This window comes from Calliphora vicina, chromosome 5 (assembly GCF_958450345.1).
Source record: "Calliphora vicina chromosome 5, idCalVici1.1, whole genome shotgun sequence".
In the NCBI taxonomy this organism is placed as follows: Eukaryota; Metazoa; Arthropoda; class Insecta; order Diptera; family Calliphoridae; genus Calliphora; species Calliphora vicina.
Window position 1 is genome coordinate 94,559,544 of NC_088784.1, and position 22,986 is coordinate 94,582,529.

Below are 22,986 nucleotides of genomic sequence, written 5' to 3' on the forward strand. Positions count from 1 at the left end.
GAAAACATCTGTTTTATATTGCATATCGATCTCGATTTTAATATACAGTGTCGGTGAATCAACCTTCAATGTTAATACATGTAGTCGCATTTCGGCTGGTTCTAATGAATTCAAAAATTCAGTATGGAAATATCTTATTCATGACCCTATAAGCAAACCAAATTGTTTATTACAGACAGAAAATTAAAATCTGACTTTACACTGTTATCTAATAGGCTTTTCTGAAGACACCGTGAAAATATCATCAAAATAGGTCCAGCCATTTTTGAGTCCATACGGAACATATATACACACATCCATTTTTATGAAATATAGGGCATTAGCGGTATAATGTAAAAATTAGATTTTTACACACCCCTCCGCCCACAGACCGAATATCAAAAATCTGACTATACAGTGTTACCCGCTGGGATATTCTGAAGATTCCCTGGAAATTTCATCAAAATCGGTGGAGCCGTTTTTTATATATATAGATGGCATTAGCGGTATAATGTAAAAATTTGATAATGCCACGCCCCTCCGCCCACAGACCGAAAATCAAAAATCTGACCTTACAGTGTTACCCGCTAGACTATTCTGAAGATTCCCTGAAAATTTCATCAAAATCGGTCCAGCCGTTTTTGAGTTCATTCGGAACATACATACATACATACATACATACACACATACAAACATCCATTTTTATATATATAGATAAAATCATCCAAAGATTGTTTTTATTTAAATATGACGGATTGTAAAGGAAAAATATTTCGTTCAGTGTAAGAAATTAAAAGAAAACATAACGCCTCTCACGATTTGAAAATTTTCGCATATTACTACATGTACCTCAAAATGAATTCCGTTTTATGTCACGTACGATATACCCTTATTTCGCTCAATATTTTGGACAACAATATTTCGAAAGAACTTTTTATCATTTTAAAATATAGTACCCTCTGAATGGAACATAAAGACCAAATTATTTTTCAGATAATCTTATTTTTGCAATATCTATTCCACTCTATAGGCGTACAAATGTCACGTACGATGATATGGAATTGCCGATAGGGGTGAATATGTTGTTTAATTTTTGTATTGAAACTTTTCAAAGCTAGTAAAAATATTAATAACTAGCATCAAACGATCAGATCCTTATATAGTATAATGGCGAATAGTAATACAGTACATCATTATAATATAAAAAATATACAGGTCACGTGTGATTTTGACAAGAAATTATTGTTCTTAAAAATATTTAATTGACATCAAATTTCACCTTTAATGTAGTGATTGTTTTTTCTTTTTACAAAATGAATTGGATGCTTTTTCATAACAATTATAAATATGTATACAATAAATAATAAGGATAGTAATAAGTGGATCATATTGCTAACTTGCTATAGTACTAGGTAAATAAAATATACCAAATAAAAAGAATGGTTATTTTAAAATATAAAGTGCAATTGTACTTACCGACTTCCTGAGGATCTATAGACTGTGATTGTTGCTGCTGGTGTTGAGATTGATTACTAGTGCGTGTACCATAAATGCCTGCATTAGTGCTGTTGTCAATGTTTGCTGCCACTGCTACACTATTGCGTGACATGCTGCAAGAAGCAATAGCCGGTGGGGTTGGGGTGCTTTTGACGGCAGCAGCTTGTTTTTCGAACATGGAGGCTTTTTGTAAAACCGAAGCCCGCGAACGTTCATCATTCTCGACGACATTACCGGAAGAATCTGCATCGGTATTTGAATTAGAAATTTCTTGGTTATTAGCAGAGTTTGATGAATAAGCATTCGAATCATTAGTCTGAGAGGTTAAGGGTGATGGCGCTACTACTATACCGTTATTACCATCCGATTCGGTTATTTTTAAAATATCACTAGCTTGTGAGGAATTGGCGCTTTGGGGAGGTGTAGGTGAACAGACATTGTACATGAAATTATTACCCGAATTAGTGCCACCAGCAGCTCCACTTGTTGTCAGGCCACTGCTAGTTATACTAGCGCCGCTGGGTGTGCCGGCAGCGGTTGAGGATGGTGAATTGGTTAGCAGAGGTGAATAATGATTCTGGGGGGTCGAACTGCCACTGGAGGCAGAGGGAGTCTGACCAATTGGTGGTGTGGCCACGGTCGATTCAATGGATGGATGTGAGTGTAGCGATGGTGTATTGGAGTTGGAGGAATGAGAGCGTGTTGATTGTTGCTGATGATGTGATGGTGGTGTTGTTTGAACGTGTTGTAGCTGTTGGGATTGATTTAGGTGCATTGAGGCACTAGAATCATTAGAGTGTATGGATGATATGGAATCTATAGAGTGTTGTTGCTGCAACATTTGTTGCTGCTGATGTATTGTTGGTGACTGTTGTTGTTGCTGCTGTAGTTGTTGTTGTTGTTGATTAGTAATTTTCATAGCCGCCATATTGGCCAATTCAGACATATTTACATATGTGGGCGGGGAAGTTTGCTGATGATTTGGCTGCTGTTGCTGCTGTAGCAATAGCTGTTGTTGATGCTGTTGCTGAGCAAGATGTGCTGATAGCTCTGCTTGCATTCAATTTATGTTTTTATTTTTTATGGATTTAATTAAGGTAACACAAGCATGCAGTTTTATTTTTTTTTAATCAAAACAAATACAACACAATTATTTATATATTTTTTAATTAAATGAAAGAAAAAAATATTTGTATGTACGAGTATGAATATTTATCAGCAGCAACAGGTATAAAAAAAGGATAAAAAAAGCATATAAAAATAAATTGCTTTAATTAGTTGTCAGGATTTACAATATTAGAGATATTTATAAAAAAAAAGAAAGGATATTTATGATTGTATGTATATATTTAAAAATGATCTAAGCCTGTGAGATTATTATTACTATTATTTGTATTAGTTTAAAGAAAAGAACAAATTTAACAGACCTTTAGTGACATGAGCTGGTATTGGCGATGGACATTGACGTTGCATTAAATTTGTGCCATTACCGCGACTGTTATTGGCCGACAGAGGGCGTTCTAATGATGAACAACGCTAAAATTTAAATAAAAATATTAGAATTAGTAAAATCATGTTTAAATTATAAAACTTATAATGCTTTAATAAGTTAATAAAGTGGGAGAAATTTACAATTTGAATTGTTTATGAAGTATGTATATATATTTTTAAAAAGTAAATCGTTTAATAAATTGTGATCATATATATGAATTTTTATTTTTTTAAAAACTGCCTGGTTTTCTTTATTTTTATTTTTTTTTGGAACTGAAATTTTGGGTCAAAAATCTATTTAAGTGTCTCACATTTACAAATTAATAATGAAACTTCCCAAGGCCCCAAAAATTCAAGCACTTGAACATTTCATTGGAATTTGCCTTTTATGTTTTAAAATTTAAAAATATTTGCAGAAATCAAATATTTTTCAAACAAAACACATATGGCTTGAATTTATATTTCCTTTTTAATAGAGAATGCTGTTGATAAAATTGGCTTGAATTACACTTGCTTTCTACTTGAATTCCAGTAGTAATGGTTATTGGGTAGTACAGTTTCATCAATAATTTTATTTCTTAATATGCTGGACATTGTATGATAATGAAGTGGAATTGCCTAGAGCTAAAAAAATTTAATTAATGAATACTTCCTATCCAAATTTTGATTTTGATTTTTTTATTAGTAATTTTTAGTTAAATGAAGTATTTTTTTCATGCTAAATTTAAACTTTAAAATAAAATTCTTAATAAATGCACAACCCTTCACCCTAGGTTCTCTTTTGTTGTGTATTATTTCTGACTTTCTGGTTGAATTTTCTGTTTTCGTGTATTCAGGGACTTATAGTAAAATTTCACGGATAATATTTTTGCGGAACATTTTAACCCCTTAAATCCCTGTTTTAATGGTATTTTTTGCTCTTTTTTAAAAGAAGGACAAAAAAGACCCATGTCATGAGGATTTAGAGGGTAAACATATTCTACAAAAATGTTCTCCGTAACATTTTACATAAATTTGCTGAACACATTTTATACCTAAAATGTATGAATCACATGGTTTCTTATGCAGATTAACACTAAGAATGTGCCAGAGTTGGTAAACTTAAACCCCCCTAAAATGAAAATCAGATGTAAACTTTCAAAACGCCGATACACGTGTCTTTTATTTTTTGTCTCCTCTATCAAAATTTATTGGTGGGACCTTGTAATTTTGGAAAAAATTTGATTTTGTTGTATAGTGTAATCGGTCAAAATTAAGTTTTATTAAAAAAAATGATTTTTAATAATTTATATATCATTTTAAACGGTACATATCTGTGATTTATTCTCATTTAGTTATTGAACATTATAGTGTTAACAACAAACATTTTTTTTCTTCGAAAATATCTAATTTTGTGCCAACACACTTCCCGCATATGACGTTTGCTTTATTTCTTTAATTTGAAAAAAGTGCCGCTAAATCACACCGATTGCTCACCAAAGCTTATGGCGAATTTGTTTCATCGGTTTCAACGTGCGAGAAATAGTTCGGTTTAGAAGTGGTGATTTTGACACGGAAGACAAAGATCGCCCATGCCAGCCAAAAAAGTTTGAGGACCAAGAACTGGAAGAATTACTCCATGAAGATAGTTGTCAAATTCAACAAGAGCTTGCAAAATCATTGGGAGCTACTCAAGCAGCAGGATTTATCCAACAGCAGGGAAATTGTGTAGCATACGAATTAAAGCCGAGATATCTTGAAAAACGATTTCGCATATCCGAAATGATACTTGAACTCTGTAAAAGATGATAATTTTTGCACCGAATTTTTACTTGCGATGGAAAATTGATTCATTACAATAACCCAATTCGTAGGAGATCGTATGTGAATCCCGGCCAACCAGCTGAATCGACACCAAAGCCAAATATCCTTGGCGCTATGATAAATCTCTGTATTTGGTGGGAGCAAAAGTGTCGTATCTATTATGAGCTGCTGAAATTTGTTCAGACCATCACTGGGCACCTGTACCGAGCACAACTGATTCGTTTGAAGCGAGCATTGGCCGAAAAATGCCTAAAACATGAGCATGAACATGAAACTCGGCTACATTTTGCAATACCTGTTAAGAAGTATTTAAAATGACGTGGTTGGGAAGTTTTGGCTCACACGCCTAATAGTACAAACCTTGCCCCGTCGAATACCATTTGTTTCGATCGATGCAGAACGCTCTCTCTCTGGCATACGCTTCACTTTGGAATAGAGTATCCGATATTGACTAGAATCGTTCTTGGTCTCAAAATTGTACAAATGTTTCAAAATAAAAGCTAAAATTTTTTTTCAATTTATTAGTGAAAACAATTTTAAGCAAAAACAAGTAAGAGAGCTATATTGGACTGTGCTGATTCTCTTATAGCCTTCAAGTTATACTTTAAAATAAATATTTTTAGGTAAACTAAATTTATTTTTTTTTTCGAAATTGTTTTTTAATTTTTTTAAAAAAGTTTTTTCCATTTTTTTTTAAATATTTTTTAATTTTTTTTTTTTTTGTATAAAGAATTTATGACAAAAAAAATTTTTTATGAAAAAAAAATTCTTAAAAAATATTTTTCCCGGTTTTTACCTATTGTAGGTGCAACTTACTATATCCTTATATACATCGTTGCAATGGACTTTGAAATATCTATCATTAGATAGCAATATTGTCTATATTAATGACTTAGTAATCCAGATATAGATAAAAAATAGGCCAAAAATCGCGGTTGTCCCGGTTTTTTCCTTATATCTCCGGCTCTATACCGGATATATTGATGTATGAATCAAGTATGAAGTTATTTGGGGGCTACGGAAAATTAATTTCAACATACAGACGGACAGATGGACATGGCTACATCGAGTCCGCTATCTATAACAATCCAGAATATACACTCAGGCTCAAAAGTGAGTAAAACACCAGTGATTTTTTTAATTTTTTAAGATCATTAGTCCGACTTAAACCATTTTTTCAGAACCGAGTCTTTTATTCAGTCCAATCTCCGAAGACACCGAAACCTTTAAATTTTAATCGATAAAAAGAATTTAGGATTTTCATTATCTTAAAAAAAAATCAAATAATTTGTGGTGTTTATTGCATAATAAGAATCTACATAACTGATTCTATATGTGGTCAAAATTTGGTGAAATTCTACTTCCACAAAGTGGTTCAAAAGATCAATTGAAATATTACTTTTGTTCTAGATGTCTACTAACACAAAAATGTTAAACTCAATTATTTCGAAATGGCAAAAAAATTATACACTATTGTTTTATTAAGGGGACGTTATGTTTGTAATACATAGTGCAATGGCTCATATTTAAGAAATGTATTAGAAAAATGAAAGATGGCTTCCTTGAGATATCCTTTGACTTAGGACGATTTTTTATGCGAGAAATGGATTTCTAGAAAAATAAGTACGAATCATTAGCATTACTACAAGATCAAAGATGATAAAAATATCTGGCCAACAGTTCTAAAGTTATTAAAAGCTTTACTTTAGATATTTTGCACGCATCTATTAAAAAATATAAAAACCAAATTAAAGCGAATTTCGAAATTCTGGAAAACTTTTAAACATATACAGTCCAATTATGAATAAAAATTCCCCGGGAGTTTTTTCCTTTTCTCATTTTTCCTATTCAAATTCAATGGGAAAAAACTCCCGGGAAATTTTGTATTCATAATTGGGCTGATAGAATTCAGAAGTGAAAGATTCAAAATGAATTTATTTATCGATATTTATTTCTTACTTTTTTGTTATTAAAAGTCCATCAACTTCTTTAACTATAATAATGAATTTCTCATATAACTTTAATTTTACTATTTATGTACTAAATCAACAAAAAACTGCAATTTAAATTGGATAATTAAAAAATATATATGAATATTTAATGTAGAAACATTCTTAAGATACAAATTTTTTGTTATGTACATGATGAAAGGTGTTAATTATGAAACAATTTTGATAGGGATTACTATTGACTATTAGAGAAACCAGGGGGTATTAGAAGAAACAAACTTACCACATGAGCTGGTTTCTTTTTATTATTATTTATTTTAACAATAAATGTTTAAGTCAAAAAAAGCAATTAACAGAAAAACAGTATTTTTTTAAAGACAAACGCCAAGAATATTCAAAGAATAATTTAAAGACTTACCACTGGTAAAGGTGGTCTAGTTAAAGCACCTGCGGGTGACTTTTGGGTCGATGGAGTATTTTGACCCGAAGAACTGCCACCACCACCACTGCCATTATTTATAGCAGCAGCATTAACACCGCCACCAGCTTCGTGTATAGTTTCGGGATTTTGAAAGGTGTAAACAGTTAAAGGAGGCCTTTGATGGCCTTTTTCATAGGCTGAAGAGATAGTGTGTGGACGCTCAGAGGCGTTAGATGGTAAATCAACGGTGTCTTGGGAATGTGTTGGCCAAGTGGTGACAGCGTGTGAAGGATTATTGATAGAAGAAGCCTAAAAGAAGAATCGTACAATTTTAGAAATTTGCAAGAAAGATAAAAATAGATAGATATAGATTTAAGAATGATAGATAACACAAGCCAATAAAAGAATAAATAATAAAAAATAAATGAATAAAATCAAATCAAACAACCTGTGTTGTTAAAGCTGGTGATGAGCAAAAGCCACTATCACTGGATTCGCCTGGTTTTAAGCGTATAGAAGGCGAAATTAACTAAAAAAAAAGAAAAAACACAACAACAAAACATAATAAAACAAACAAAAAAATACAACAACAAAAGCAATTTTAAACACATTCAAACTGTAAAAAAATGTGTTCAAATAAAATATTTTTAATGTTTACCTGTGACAAAGATCTAGGATAATGAGGATGTCCGGGTGAATTGCTAGAACCACTACTATTCATGGAACTAATCGAACACACTGATGACTTGCGAGAACCCAAGGAATTTGAACAACCACCCTGGGATAGTGAGCCGCCTCCGCCAGCACTGGCACTTGGTGATTCAGGATATAAAGTTATAGAAGCTTTAGCATCATGTATCAATTCCTCACTGGCAGCTGGCAAAACTTGAGGTTCCTTAGTAACCAAAGCAATAGATTGCATTGCCTCCTACAAAAACAAATATAAAATGTAATATTGGTTTGATAATTTAAATTTAGATTCTCTTTTATTGCGATATAAAAATGTTGTTAGTTAGCAACAGGGATACGAATTTCTTAATTCATTAAAATCTTAATTCGGAATTAAAAAAATGCAGCCATTCATTCCCAAAATCTTAATTTTTAGTTACAATTTTTTTCAAATTTTTAGCTTTTATTTTGAAATATTTGTACAATATAAATTTATTCAAAGTATTGGCCATTGTTAGCAATGACCTTTCCCCATCTTTATGGCAAAATATGAATTCGAGCCACAAGAACTGATCATCTTTTGAGGCCATGAACGAATCAAGCTAATTTCGGATACTCTGTTCTGAAGTAAAGCATATCTCAGCATCGATCGAAAGAAATAGTAGTCGGACAGGCAAGATCTGGACTATAAGGCGGTTGAGGCAAAACTTCCCAACCACTTCATCTATATATATAAAAACGAAATGGTCCATGTATGTAATGTCATCACTTGAGAACGGCTGGAGCGATTTAGCTGATTTTTTTTTATTCGATTCGAAATTTTCTGGAGATGGTAACTGTAATAAAAAAGCTCCCTAAAGTATGCATTACAAATTTAGATATTTTATTTGCAAATAAATAAGAACAGGCTGGTGTGTGTGGGTTGGAGAAACTTGAAGAACTAACATTAGTAAATGCTACCGGGCGAAGCCGGGGCGATCAACTAGTTTTAAATAGTTTTTAACATGTATTGCATAATGAGGCCGAGCGTTGTTATGATGGAATACATATTACGGTTTCAAGTCTGGCCGCATATTGTGGGCGTTTTTCGGCAAATGATCGCTTCAATTGAATCAGTTGCGATCGGTACAGGTTCCCTGTGATGGTCTGGCCAGATTTCAGGAGCTCATAATAGATGGGACCCTTTTGCTCCCAGAGCGTTAACTTAGCGCTTTGGATATATGGCTTTGGTGTCAATTCGGCTTCACATACGATCTCTTACGCATCGGGTTATCGTAATGGATCCATTTTTCATCGCAAGTAATGATTCGGAGCAAAAATGATTTTCTTTTATAGCGTTCAAGCATAATTTCGGACATGGAAAATCGTCATTCATGGTCATTCGGCTTCAATTCGTATGGTACCCAATTTCCCTGCTTTTGGATGAATCCTGCAGCTCGCTTATTGAGTTTTACAACAATCTTCATGGAGTAATGCCTACAATTCTTGGTCTTCAAACTTTTTTGGCTGGCCTGGTCGATCGTTGTCTTCAAAATCACAACTTCTGAACCGCACAAACCATCTCTCGCACGTTGAAACCGATGGAACACATTCACCATAAGCTTTGGTCAAACATTGGTGTGCTTCAGAGGCACTTTTTTTCAAATTAAAGAAGTAAAGCAAAACTTCCCGCATATGACGCATTGTTGGTACAAAATTCGACATTTTCAAAAAATTCAGAAGATACGCCATTTAAATAAAAGCCTTTGCATGTAGCTAAAGAATTAGATGTTGGGAATGTATTTATGGAATAAATGGTTGAAATGTTTTAATTCAAAATTAAAATTTTAGTGAATTAAGCTCAAATTTAATTAAATTATTCAAAGTTCTGTTTGCAATAGATTTTGAATTGAAGAAAATTTTAATCATTCATATTTTGTAATGTATTTGAATTAAAGAAAACTTCAATGATTCAATAAGGAATTAATCAATAAGGAATGAATACAATACATTTAGAGTACTAAGGAATAAAGATAACGAATTAATTCTTGCTGAATGCTTTAACGCAATTGTTAAGAGAATATATTTATTATGATTTTGAAAATAGAATTAACAACTAATTCTTTCCAAACTTTGTTTATAAATCACTGCCGAACTTACTTGTAAATGACCCAATTCCGACATAACCTCACATTCTTCCTTAACTACTGGCTGCAGCATATGTACAAAACTGCAATAGCGCATACGTTCCTCAATCATGGCAGATCTTAAGGATTTCTTTTCCACTTCCTCCAATTCAGCACGTCGCAATGTTACATCCTGCATGTGCGAGTCCATTAGCGACTGCAATGTATCAGATTGTCCTTTACGGGCTTTTTTCTGTAAACGTAACGTATCCGTAGAACGTTTTTTCAATTCAGTGCGACAACGTTTATATTCTTTGGCATGTTCCTTATCTATAGTTGCTACAGAACGTTTCCAGTCTTCTAATTTATCCTAGAAATTTAGAAAACAAAAAAAATATAAGTCATATCATCAAAGGCAATAGTAGTTTGGCAACAGCAAAAGAAAGTATTCATGGTATAAGTGAAAAAATAAAATTCAACTCACTTGTAATGGTTGTACCAGACAGTCCATTATAGCAGCTGTAAATGTTTTAAGGCGTGTTTCAACCGCCTTGTGTCTTAAACAAACTCTGGTTAAAGCAGTACCAATCTCTTTTGAAGCTCCTGTAATTAAAAATAGAAAAGGAAAATTGTTTATTAAACATTTTTTTCTAGCTAGTTTTTTTTTCGTGTATGCTTGTTAAAAATTAATAAAAAATAAGAAAAATATGTATTAATAGTTTTTTTTTCATCTCATCTACATACATGACGTTTTAAGATTTTTTTTTTAAAAATAAACCGTGTGAAAGTATCAGCGAAGGAAGGAATGAAAGACAGCTACGAAAATAAATGTGTAATCAATTTAATATGCATGCTCTTGGGACTGGGTCAAGAACCAGTCTACCATGTATAACTTATAAAATGAGAGTAATAGGTCTGCTTGCTAAAACAAAACATGGCTTGCTTTGAAACAAGTTTTGTCATTAACTGTTTTGATATTTTTTTTCCTTCTTCTAAAGGTTTTTTTCTTCTATGGATTCTTAGACAGAATTTGTCTTTGCATAAAGTTGCTGGTAATGAGTTTGACTGTATGTAGATAATGTTGTCAACAGTTATTAGACATAGAAAAGATTTTTAAGATAATGGTTTTGTTTGGAAAAGGAGGACATTAACTGAATAAGTTATAGGGATGCCAAACAGGACTGGATTTTTCAATCCCAGGATTTGGGAATTTGTAAATGGAATTAATAAATTTTAAAAATATTTAAAACAAAGGAGTTTAGAACGCTTTGTTTCTCCTGTAAAATTTGTGAATTATAACATTTGCACACTAAGCTGACGAAAAGATAATTTTAATTAATATAAATATGTTTGATAAGAAAAGCAGTACGAGAGTCCGTGACTGAAAGTGTAAAACTGCTCCTGTCAACAGGCATTTGTCAGTTTTCTCCTGTCAAAATTTAAACAAGCTGCATTATTTAGTTTGCGTTTGACAGCAATTGATGAGGAGAAAATAGAAAAAAGTGAATTTTTTGTGGCTAAGCCAAGGCTAAGCTTAATAAATACTATGGGAACTTTGCACCATCAATTTAAATGGTAAAAAAGTGCAACTGAATTTCGTTTTGGCCGTACAAACACAGAAGGAGAGGAGGTTTTTGGCCGATAGGAGATTCAAAGGCGAGGAATTGTGGAAGCAATAAGCATCTAACATGTCTCAGTGGTTACCAGAGACCAAATAGCAGTCAAAACAGTGGGTTAATCGGCTTCAAAAAAGGCCAACAAAGCGTCATATGCTGGAAGTTTTACTTTACTTCTTTAATTGGAAAAAAAGTGCTGCTGAAGCACATCGATTGCTCACCAAAGCTTATGGTGAATGAGTTCCATCAGTTTAAAAGAGCGAGAGGTGGTTTGCTAGATTGTGATGAAGTGATTTTGTCTTGGAAGACAAAGATCGCCAGGGCTAGTCAAAAAAAAAGTTTAAAGACCAAGAATTGGAGGCATTACTTTATGAAGGTTGTTGTGAAACTCAACAAGAGTTTGCAAAATCATTGGAAGCTACTCAAAACGTTTGCGAGCAGCAGGATTCATCCAAAAGCAGGGAAATTTGGTACCATACGAATTGAAGCCAAGAGATCTTGATAAATGATTTTGTATGTCTGAAATGCTGCTTCAAAGCTATAAAAGAAAATCACTTTTGCTCCGAATCATTGTTTGCCATGAAAAATGGATCCATTACGATAACTCGAAGCGTAAGATATCTTAGGTGAAGTCCGGTCAACCAGCCGAATAGATACCAAAGCCAAATATCCATGGCGTAATGGTAATGCTTTGTGTTTGGTGGCAGCAAATGGGTCCTATCTTTTATGAGCTGCTGAAATCTGAGCAGACCCTCACAGGGAACCTGTAACGAAAGCATCTGATTCGTTTGAAGTGAGCATTGGCCGAAAATCGCCAGAATAGGCGAACAGACATGAAACCGTAATATAACATCATGACAACGCTTGGCCACATGTTGCAATACCTGTAAAAAAGAATTTAGAATGAAGTGGTTGGAAGTACAGACCTTGCCCTATCCGACTACTATTTGTTTCGATCGATGCAGAACACTCTCTCTGGGATACGTTTCACTTTGGAACAGAGTACCCGATATTGGATTGATTCGTTCTTGGCCTCAAAAGATGAGCAGTTTTGCCTTTTTTGAAAGAAACACAGGTTTTTGTATCAAAAATTATTTAACTTTTCAATATAGTCTCCTTTGAGCTCCATGCCCTTTGTCCAACGATTCTCCAAATTGTTTATCCCTTTCAAAAAAATAAAATTTGTCGAGGTCATCAAAAATGGGTATTTTTTGTGAGATGCTTTTATCGTTGGATTCAAAACTCTTTCAGCCGAGATATTTCGTCAGGTTTGGAAACAAGAAATAGTCACTCAGGGCTAATTCCGGAGAATAGAGCGAAGAAGGAGCATTTCATAGCCTAATTCATGGATTTTTTCCATGAAAACTCAAATGTCTGTAACCTTTGGAGCACCATCTTGCGGAAAGCTTTCCCATACCCAAGTAATAATTAAAAATTTAAACAACTGAGCCTGTCGCTTTCAATATTCGATAGGCCAACACCATATCGCGATTTGTTTCAATAGTTTCGATTGTAAAGGTCTCAGCTTGGCACCCAGAACGTTCGGCATCTTCCGATCGTGTACGGCCACAACGAAATTCAGTGCACAGTTCCCATAGTATTTATCAAGCATAACCTTTATTTGAGTAATGGTTTGCTTAATGAGCAGAAGAAATTTGCAATTTCTCCTCAAGTCAGCTATAAATAGCTGTCAAACATAAACTAAATAACGCAGCTTGTTCAAATTTTGACAGGAGTCAACTGACAGATGCCTGTTGACAGGAGAGACGGGAAATTCAAAAAGCCCAAGAGAGTTGGTCAAAAATGAATTTAATGAAATAATATTCTGCAGTATCTAAAATTTATTTAAAGCATTTTGCTTGAAAATAATTTTCTATAATTAAAAATATACTTAGTTTAATAGTTCCAACCACACCACAGCCCACATAAATTGATTCGTGATTAATAAAATGTAGAAAACCATATGATATTGTATGATAATATAATACCACAGGTCAAAAATTAGGCCACAAAATAAAATCAATTTCAAAATTACCTGTCATTAGTCTAAATTAAATAAACAAGTGTCTGTCTGACTGACTATAACAACCAGTATTTATTTTAAATAATGTAAAAATTTGTTTATCTAATGTTGTTTTCTTATCACTTCAAAATGGGAAATAATTTACAATTTACAAATGGAATAACTAAGTAAAAATAAACAAACCCAACACCAAACAACATTTTCCTACCACAAAAAAAAAAAGAAACTCTAAAATATTTCTAAAAAAAATACAAAATTTAAGACCATTAACAGCCACAAAAACTGTGGTATTAATGTTTAAAGAATTTTGCAACAACATGTTGCTGCTTCAAAACAAACAAACAAATAGAGTATGGTTTTTACTTATTTTTATATATAAAAAAATAAAGAAAAATCAACAAAAATTATACCAACATTTTCCAAACTAAATTATAATAAAATATAATAAAAACAAGTAAGAGTGCTATATTCGGCTGTGCCGAATCTTATATACCCTTCACCAAATTATACTTCAAAATTTTAAATATTTTTAGGTAAACAAAATTTAATTTTTTTTTTCCAGTTGTTTTTTGAATTATTTGAAAAAAAAAATTTTTCGATTGTTATTTTAAATTTAATTATTTTTTTTTTTTTAAATTTAAAATTTTTTTTTTTTTAAATTTAAAAATTTTTTTTTTTTTAAATTTTAAAAATTTTTTTTTTGTTTTTTAATTTTTTTTTTTAAAAAAAAAAAATTCGGGTTCAAAATTTTTTTCCCGATTTTGACCCATTGTAGGTCCAACTTACTATATTCTTATATACGTCGTTGCAAATGTCTTTGAAATATCTATCATTAGATATCCATATTGTCTATATTAATGTCTTAGTAATCCAGATATAGGTAAAAAATAGGTCAAAAATAGAGGTTGTCTTGGTTTTTTCCTCATATCTTAGCCATTTGTGGACCGATTTTGCTGATTTTAAATAGCAAAATTCTCGAAAGCATGCCTGACCGAATTATTGAAGATTTGGATCCCGAAGATATCTGGGGTCTTCAGAAAACTGATTTCAACAGACAGACAGACAGACAGACGGACAGACAGACAGACAGACAGACAGACAGACAGACAGACAGACAGACAGACAGACAGACAGACGGACATGGCTTAATCGACTCCGCTATCTATAAGGATCCAGAATATATATACTTTATAGGGTCGGAAATGAAAAATGTAGAAATTACAAACGGAATGACAAACTTATATATACCCTTCTCACGAAGCTGAAGGGTATAAAAACTGTTGCATAATTTTTTTTCTTCCCATCAACAACAAACACCCCACAAGACATTTATACTACAAATACAATCGATTTTTGTAACAAAAAATAAACAACACAAAAAATGCAAAAAATAACAGATTGTAGAAATTCTTTGTTTGGTTTTTCTTTTCAAAGAAAATTCAAATGGAAAATCACGAAAAACTAAATAATCGCAGCAAAAAAAAAGAAGCATAAACTGTGAAAAGTTATAGAAGCAGCAGATGAAGACGAAGAAAGAAAAAAATGTAGAACCAAATCAGATCACTGACCGCAAATGACTTATGTAAATATAGAGGAGGAAATAACAACAAACATTTTACTACAAACAACAATGGCAGCAACATTTATCACACAAACTACATACAATTTGTATTCTTCATGTGTTGCAGATAAAAAAGATACGTGGTTGGTTTGATAACTGACTGATGGCGTTTTCTTTACTGCCACAATATGTTGCCAACATATTTTGTACAAAACATCTTTAAAAAGTGCTGCCTTTCTAAACGTTTGATTGATTTATTCATGCAATGCATTGCGTTGGAACTAGGAAAATAGGCTATGGGAAGGATGATAGAGGGAGTAGTGTTTGTAAACATTTGATTTGAATTTCCTATATTGAAAGTGACATGAAAGACTTCAGACAGGAAGCTTATTACATATACGGACAGTTAGGTCCACTGACCAGTCGACAACGAATTGATGAGCACTTGCCGAAGAACGCGTATTGCCATTTGCAGTAACGTTAGAACAGTGAAACACAACCCACATTGCGATAATATTCCAGTGAGTCAATAAAGATGGATACCCTACTGTCACCGATAAGCACCTCCAAAATAAACATCGAAGCTGCAGCCCACACATGAGAGTTGTATTCCATTTTGGGTCGGATATAAATGATGTAAATAGTAAGGAGATCAGATGGAGTGAAGTATTTCCTACACCATTTTAGAAAACCAAGGCACTTGAATATTTCTTTCGACTCTTGAAAAATGTGTTGTGTCCATCAGACATCTCACTGAATACTCATGCCTACAACATCAACAACTTCTGATTCTTTAATACTTACACCCAGAGAAAACAGATTCGTGATAGCATCCGAATTTGTTGCCAATCGAATGATTCTATATTAGTGTCCGAATTTTACAGTTGTGGCTACAATATTTTGTAAGGGGTAACTAAAGTTTGGTTGCCTCAACTTAAATTCTTCTTTATCAACTGACTTTCTGTTTTTAGAACTGAAAAATTCTATGTGTGCAACCGAATCATTCGATTGGCAACAAATTCGGTTGCTATCACAAATCTGTGTTCTCTGTGTACAACATTGAGTCTTGCGTGCATTAAAATCGACTATATTCTCACAACTCCTCTTGGTTAAGCTTAACATTCATGTTTTGCCCCAATCTCCGACAGGCTTGATCTATAATTGAATGAATATGAATGAAAAATGTTGCTGTCATCTGCAAAAGAACAGATAGGGTTGGAAGTTTGATGTAGAAGGTCGTTCAGAAAAATAAGAAATAGAGTAGGAGAAAGACTGGAGCCTTGCAGTACCCCTGAGTTGATCTTGAACTTGTTTGAGAGAAGTTATTATGGACGCCAAAAGCAATAAGTTTTAGAAATATCTATAGCCACCACTTTACTTCTGACAAAACGGTGAATGGAACGACACCATTTTTCCGATAGGAAGGCTAAAAAGTCTACCGTAGAGAGTCATCTATGAAAGCCATACTGCCGGTCGCTGAATAAATCGTTGGACTCTAAATATTTAAAAAAATGGTAGTTTACCATACTCTCCATAACTTCGGAAAGTGGAGAACAAATTTGCTATTTATTGGGCGATAATTTTAGCCCAGGAACCTTAGCGTTACAGGAACATACAGGAAATTTCCCGGCACGGTATAAAGTTCAGAAAATGTTAGCTAATGGACGATCTAGTGTCGAAGAAAACTGCTTCAAAATCAGTGCAGGTATACATTCAGGCCCAGGAGACTTGTTTAAGTTGAGATCCGCTAAAACCTTTTTAACAACGCGAGCGCGAAGCAAAATATTTCTTTTTTCTATATATTTCTTTTTTTTAGAGCATTTAAAAAATTCGAATTTAATTTCGAATTTTCGAATATATCTTAAAAAGCTTAATATCCTAAATTTCATTGAAAAATACTTTAAAATTTGTGAAAATTAAATTTTTAGTTCGAATTTGGAAAATGTAAGAAATTGGCGTCAAGAATCCTCATGATTTAGAGATTATTTAAATGTTTTAAAAATTTTTCGAACATAAGTTCGAAATTTCGAATTTGTTTTCGAACATAATATTGCATTGTCATTAGGATTATGCTTGAACTAGAACTAATTTTAACAGCTTTACAAAATTATTTCGATCATAATTTCGAATTGAGGATTTTCATTTCGAATTCTAAAGTTTCTTAAACAAATTTTAAAGTTCGAAATTGGAAAATGTAGGAAATAAATCTAATATTATTTATTTTAGAATTCTCATGATTAAGAGATTATTTTAAAGGCTTAAATAAATTTCGAACATAAGTTCGAATTTATTTTCGAACATAAGTTCGAATTTATTTTCGAACAATATTGCATTTTCATTAGGATTCTGTATGATCTAGAGATTATTTAACAGCTTTAACATTTTTTTCAACATAAATTCGAATTTTCAATTTTGAATTTTAAAGTTTTTAAAAAAAATTTAAGTTTGGATTGGAAAATGTAAGAAATTTGACGCCAATAAAGTTAAAATTATTTTTTCAAGAATCCTCATGATTTAGAGATTATTTTAAAAGCTTTAACAAATTTTCGAACATAAGTTCAAATTTTCGAATTTATTTTCGAACATAATATGGCATTTTCATTAGGATTATGCATGATCTAGAGATTATTTTAAAGACTTTAACATTTTTTTCGAACATGACTTCGAATTTTCAATTTAGAATTTTAAAGTTTTTTTAAAAAACTGTTTGAGTTTGAATGAAAAATGTAAGAAATTGGCTTTAATTAAAGCTAACATTATTTTTTTTCAAGAATCCTCATGATTTAGAGATTATTTTAAAAGATTTAAAAATTTTCCGGATATAAGTTCGAACTTTCGAATTTATTTTCGAACTTACATATATTGCATTTTCATTAGGATTATGCATGATCTACAGATTATTTTAACAACTTTTAAAAATTATTTTCGAATTACGATTTTCAATTTCGAATTTTAAAGTTTTTAAAATAAAATTGTAAGTTTGGATTGGAAAATGTAAGAAATTGGAGCCAAATAAATTTAAAATTATTTTTTCAAGAATCCTCATGATTTAGAGATTATTTTAAAAGCTTTAAAAAAATTTCGAACATAAGTTCGAATTTTCAATTCATTTTCGAACATAATAATAGTGCATTTTCATTAGGATTCTGCATGATCTAGAGATTATTTAACAGCTTTAACATTTTTTTCAAGAAAACTTCGTATTTTCAATTTCGAATTTAAATTTTTTTTGGAAAATGTAAGAAATTGGCTTCAATTAAAGCCAACATTACATTTTCAAGATTCCAAAAAATTTTCGAACATAAGTGCGAATTTAATTTCGAACATAATATTGCATTGTCATTTGGATTATGCATGAACTACAATTATTTTAACAGCTTTAATTTTTTTTTTCGAACATAAAATCGAATTTTCGATTTTGAATTTTCGAACATAATATTGCATTGACATAAAACTGATAGTGTATTTTTTTTATACCCTTCACCATGAGTGGCAAGAGTATATATAAGTTTGTCATTCCGTTTGTAATTTCCACATTTTTCATTTGCGACCCCATAAAGTATATACAGTGGTGGCCACCAATTTAAGACAATTACTTGAATTTTTTCATCAACTGAATTTTAAGTGCGATAGAACCAAAATAAAAGGACCTCTAGGGGTATGAAATTTATTATTAATGTTTCTAGTTTCTGAAAAATGTTTGGAAAAATCGGTAAAACATATATGGACAAAGATATGTGGAAATACGTTGACCCACCTCAGCGAACATCCGCTGTTAATAACATGATATGACCGAAACTAATGGAACTAAAAATACGAAATTTGGTCCGAATATTTTATAATAATAAAATTATATGATATAAATGTGAGAAAATATGTTTATTTAAAAAAAAAAAAATTTTGGTCAAGTTGTAGAAAAATTTTATGTGTTCGTGGTGAATATGTATGAATTGACACAGTCGAATAAAACACACTTGTGTGTTAAAACAGTCCTCATGCATACATATTTGTGGAAATATTTGAAAAAATAATTGACAATCACGTGGAATTTAGCAAACAATTTTTGTCTTAAATTCCTGGCCACCACTGTATATTCTGGATCGTTATAGATAGCGGAATATCTATCGATATTCCGCTATCGATATGGCGGACATGGCTATATCTCGATATAGCCATGTCCGTCTGTCCTTCTGTGTGTTGAAATCAACTTTCCGAAGCCCCCAAATAACTTACATACACGATTCATACATCAATATCTCCGAAATTCTTCCGGCTCGGTCGCTATTTAAAATCGAGAAAATCGGTCCACAGATATAAGGAAAAAACTAGGACAACCTCGATTTTTGACCTATTTTTTTACCTATATCTGGATTACTAAGTAATTAATATAGACAATATGGATATCTAATGATAGATATTTCAAAGACCTTTGCAACGACGTATATAAGACCATAGTAAGTTGGACATACAATGGGTCAAAATCGGAAAAAAATATTTTTTAACCCGAATTTTTTTTTCATCAAAACTATTTTTTTGTCATAAATTCTTTTTCCAAAAAAAATAATTAAAGAAATTTAAAAAAAAAAAATTTTGAAAAAACTTTTTTTAAAAAAAAATTAAAAAACAATTTGGAAAAAAAAAATTTGATTTTGTTTAAATAAAAATATTTTAAAAAAAAATTTTAAGTATAATTTGGTGAAGGGTATATAAGATTCGGCACAGCCGAATATAGCTCTCTTACTTGTTTTTATTTCGAACTACACAGAATTAGTGGAGGATCCCTCGCCTTTATACGATGAGTCTCGGATGACTCAAAAAAAAAGGATCGAATTGGAATTTAAGATAAGTATGTCGTTTAGGATTCCGATTGGCTTTATAAGGGATATTTATACATACTGAGAGTTATGCTGCAATAAAGTCTCTGGCTAGGAATTCCTGGCATGCTTGAATAGGATCAGGAGATATATGACATGAAATATGTATAGTACATTTTATTATAATTTAGATATCGAAATATATATATATCGATACGATAGCTCATTCGATCACGAATACGGTAATTCGGCCCCCGTCATTTGCATGAATGCCAAATTTCAGCCTATTCAGGTATTGATGAAAACTACTCCACTCCTTAACAAAGCCCCCTCGTAATTTCATGGTGTAAATTAAAACATTTTTCAAATTGTTCAACAATATTAAACCAAATTTTAAATTTTACTACTTGTATCACACAAAAACTACTACAAAAACTATTCGTTTAGAATATTTCAGAGTTTATATTATTATTTTTTTGTTTGTTTATGTTACAATTTGAACTTACCTCTTGAATTTGTTGCTGCGTCTGCGATTTTTTGGAAAGCATCCAAATATGCTGCTATAGCTTGTATGGCCGCACTGTAAATACAAAAAAAAAGAAAAAAACAAAAGCAAATAAATTAACAAAATTAAAAAAATATAGAATGAAAAAAACATGATGGCATCATAAAAAAAAACTATGTTAAATTTTTAACAAACAAACACAGTCTGGCTAAAATTAAGGAAATAATGTAATCATGCGGCTATAACACATTTGAACTTCGTTAACATTTTCTTTATGTCTCTTTTATGGTTTTGGCATTTTTTTATACTTTAACTAAATATATAAATTTTGTGTTTTCTGGCTTGTATTTTTGGGATGCTCCAGCAATTTAGAATGTATTTTTATTATTGGTTTTAGTGTTAAGCTCTAGCACATAAAAAATGTTTTAAGAAATTAGCATTCTTTGGTGGTGTTTTATACATTTTTGATAATATAGAACATTTTATGCTACTTTACCCAGCACCCACAGTATGTGAACAAAATTGGGTCTTTAAATGTTTTAATGCATTCAATGTCCAATTATTTGTGTATTCGATTTTGTTAATTAAATTTAAAAGAGATTTAGTGATTTATTTATGCCTAGATTTTATGTTAAATTTAGCGTTAATGAATATTACACCGTGCAACAGCCATTTTTTACAAATGGAAAAACACAGTGTACTCGGTTTTGCTTGATCGGGTCAGATGTCATTTTAAAAGGTCTTTAAAATTTCAAGAGTTGAACAATTTTCCAAAAATTATATTGGGTGTATGACATAAAAATTACTTTGAAAAAAAATTGCCGCTGAAGCACACCGATTGATTTGGTTTAGAAGTGGTGATTTTGACACGGAAGACAAATATCGCTCAGTTTAAGACAAATTGGAGGCATTACTCCATGAAGATTGTTGTCAAACTTCACAAGAGCTTGCAAAATCATTGTGAGCTACTCAAGCAATTTCGAAACGTTTGCGAGCAGCAGGATTCATCCAAAAGCAGAGAAATGGGGTACCATACGAATTGATGTTGAAAGACCTTGAAAGTCGATTTTGTATGTCTGAAATGCTGCTTCAACGCTATCATTACATGCGATGAAAATAGGACCCATTACGATATCCCGAAGCGAAAGAGAACGTACGTGAAGCCCGGCCAATCAGTCGAATCAGCCAAATATCCATGGCGCTATGGTAATTCTCTGTATTTGGTGGAACCAAAAGGGTCCTACCTATTATTAGCCGAACACAACTGATTCGTTTGAAGCGAGCATTGGTCAAAAAACGTCCAGAAACCGTAATATTCCATCATGATAACGCTAGGTTTTTGTCTCGTGAAAAATACTGGACAATGGCTGAAACTTCATGTTTTTTGAGATGGTCCTGTTATATGGAGCCCTACGTACGACTATAACAAAGTTGCTTTTTACGTCACTGAACTGGATTTCGGTAGATCTAATGACCAGGAAATTAGCATTGAACATAGTACAAGGTGGCGCAAAAGTAATCCTCCTATCAGAAAATGCTATAAATTTTGCGATTGGCCCCTAATGTCAGTTCTGTTTTGACATTTGTGTAGTAAACACATGCGAAATACACGTTAATAAACAATGTTACGCTACACTGCTCCGGAACGCGGAATATTGCTGACTATTTATTTGACCAATAATCGGTCGGTGACTTTGGCACAACGTGAATTTCGTCGCAGATTTCCTGGCCGTCCAACGCCTACTGGTGCAACACTGCGACGTTTAGCCGCTCGCCTCGAAGAGACTGGCACAATACGAGATGCTGCCAGGCGTGGCAGACTCCGGAGTAGCCGTTCTGCAGAGAATATTGCTGCTGTAGCCGAGGATATCATGGAAGAGCCGTCGACATCGACCAAACGGTTACTGTGAATGGTGAGCGCTACAGAGCAATGATCAACGAGTTCTTTTTGCCGCAACTTGATGAATTGGGATTGGAAAACATGTGGTTCCGACAGGACGGTGCAACGGCGCTCCAGACTTCTTTTTGTGGGGCTTTTTGAAGTCGCGGGTTTATGTCAGCAAGCCTCAGACTCTTGCAGCTCTTAAAGACAATATCCGTCAAGAATGTGAGGACCTATCGCCGGAAGTTTTGGCCAAAGTGATGGAAAATGCCATAAAAAGGGCTCAAATAACAATCAACTGTGGCGGCGGTTGATTCTTCACAAGAAGAATCAAAGTTTTTCATTTTTTTTTAATTACAGCTAAAAAACATCGGAAGTTTACTTTTGCGCCACCTTGTATTTAGGCCAAGCACGATGCATGAATGGTCATGCTAATGTTATCGGCATTATACAGAATATAAACTCCCAGAACCTTCTTCTCGAGAAACTTCTGTTTTCTAATTTCGAACGACACCGAATTAGTGGATGGTCCCTCGTCTTGATACGACGAGTCTTGGATGGCTCTAAAGAAGTGTGATCAAGTTGGAATTTGGGATAAATATGTCCGAATGGCTGTGATATTCTTCAGGCTGAAGTACCTGAAGAAGAGGATAAAACAATTTTTCACTTTC

At 32.6% G+C, this 22,986-nt stretch overlaps 1 protein-coding gene across 15 annotated transcripts in view; it reads right to left on the reverse strand.

Annotated features, from left to right (window-relative positions):
* The window catches only part of mim (missing-in-metastasis), a 198,495-nt gene that overhangs the window by 25,033 nt on the left and 150,476 nt on the right, over nucleotides 1-22,986 (reverse strand). For 13 of the 15 annotated variants that reach the window (XM_065514094.1, XM_065514092.1, XM_065514090.1 and 10 more), the window contains exons 4-11: nucleotides 20,435-20,508; nucleotides 10,399-10,517; nucleotides 9,949-10,284; nucleotides 7,799-8,068; nucleotides 7,589-7,669; nucleotides 7,138-7,449; nucleotides 2,904-3,012; nucleotides 1,456-2,526 (exon numbers count right to left, since the gene is read on the reverse strand). In XM_065514094.1, the coding sequence (XP_065370166.1) occupies nucleotides 1,456-2,526; nucleotides 2,904-3,012; nucleotides 7,138-7,449; nucleotides 7,589-7,669; nucleotides 7,799-8,068; nucleotides 9,949-10,284; nucleotides 10,399-10,517; nucleotides 20,435-20,508 (2,372 nt within the window). The remainder of the gene's footprint in view (nucleotides 1-1,455; nucleotides 2,527-2,903; nucleotides 3,013-7,137; nucleotides 7,450-7,588; nucleotides 7,670-7,798; nucleotides 8,069-9,948; nucleotides 10,285-10,398; nucleotides 10,518-20,434; nucleotides 20,509-22,986) is intronic. The other 2 variants (XM_065514088.1, XM_065514083.1) reach the window with 2 other exon arrangements.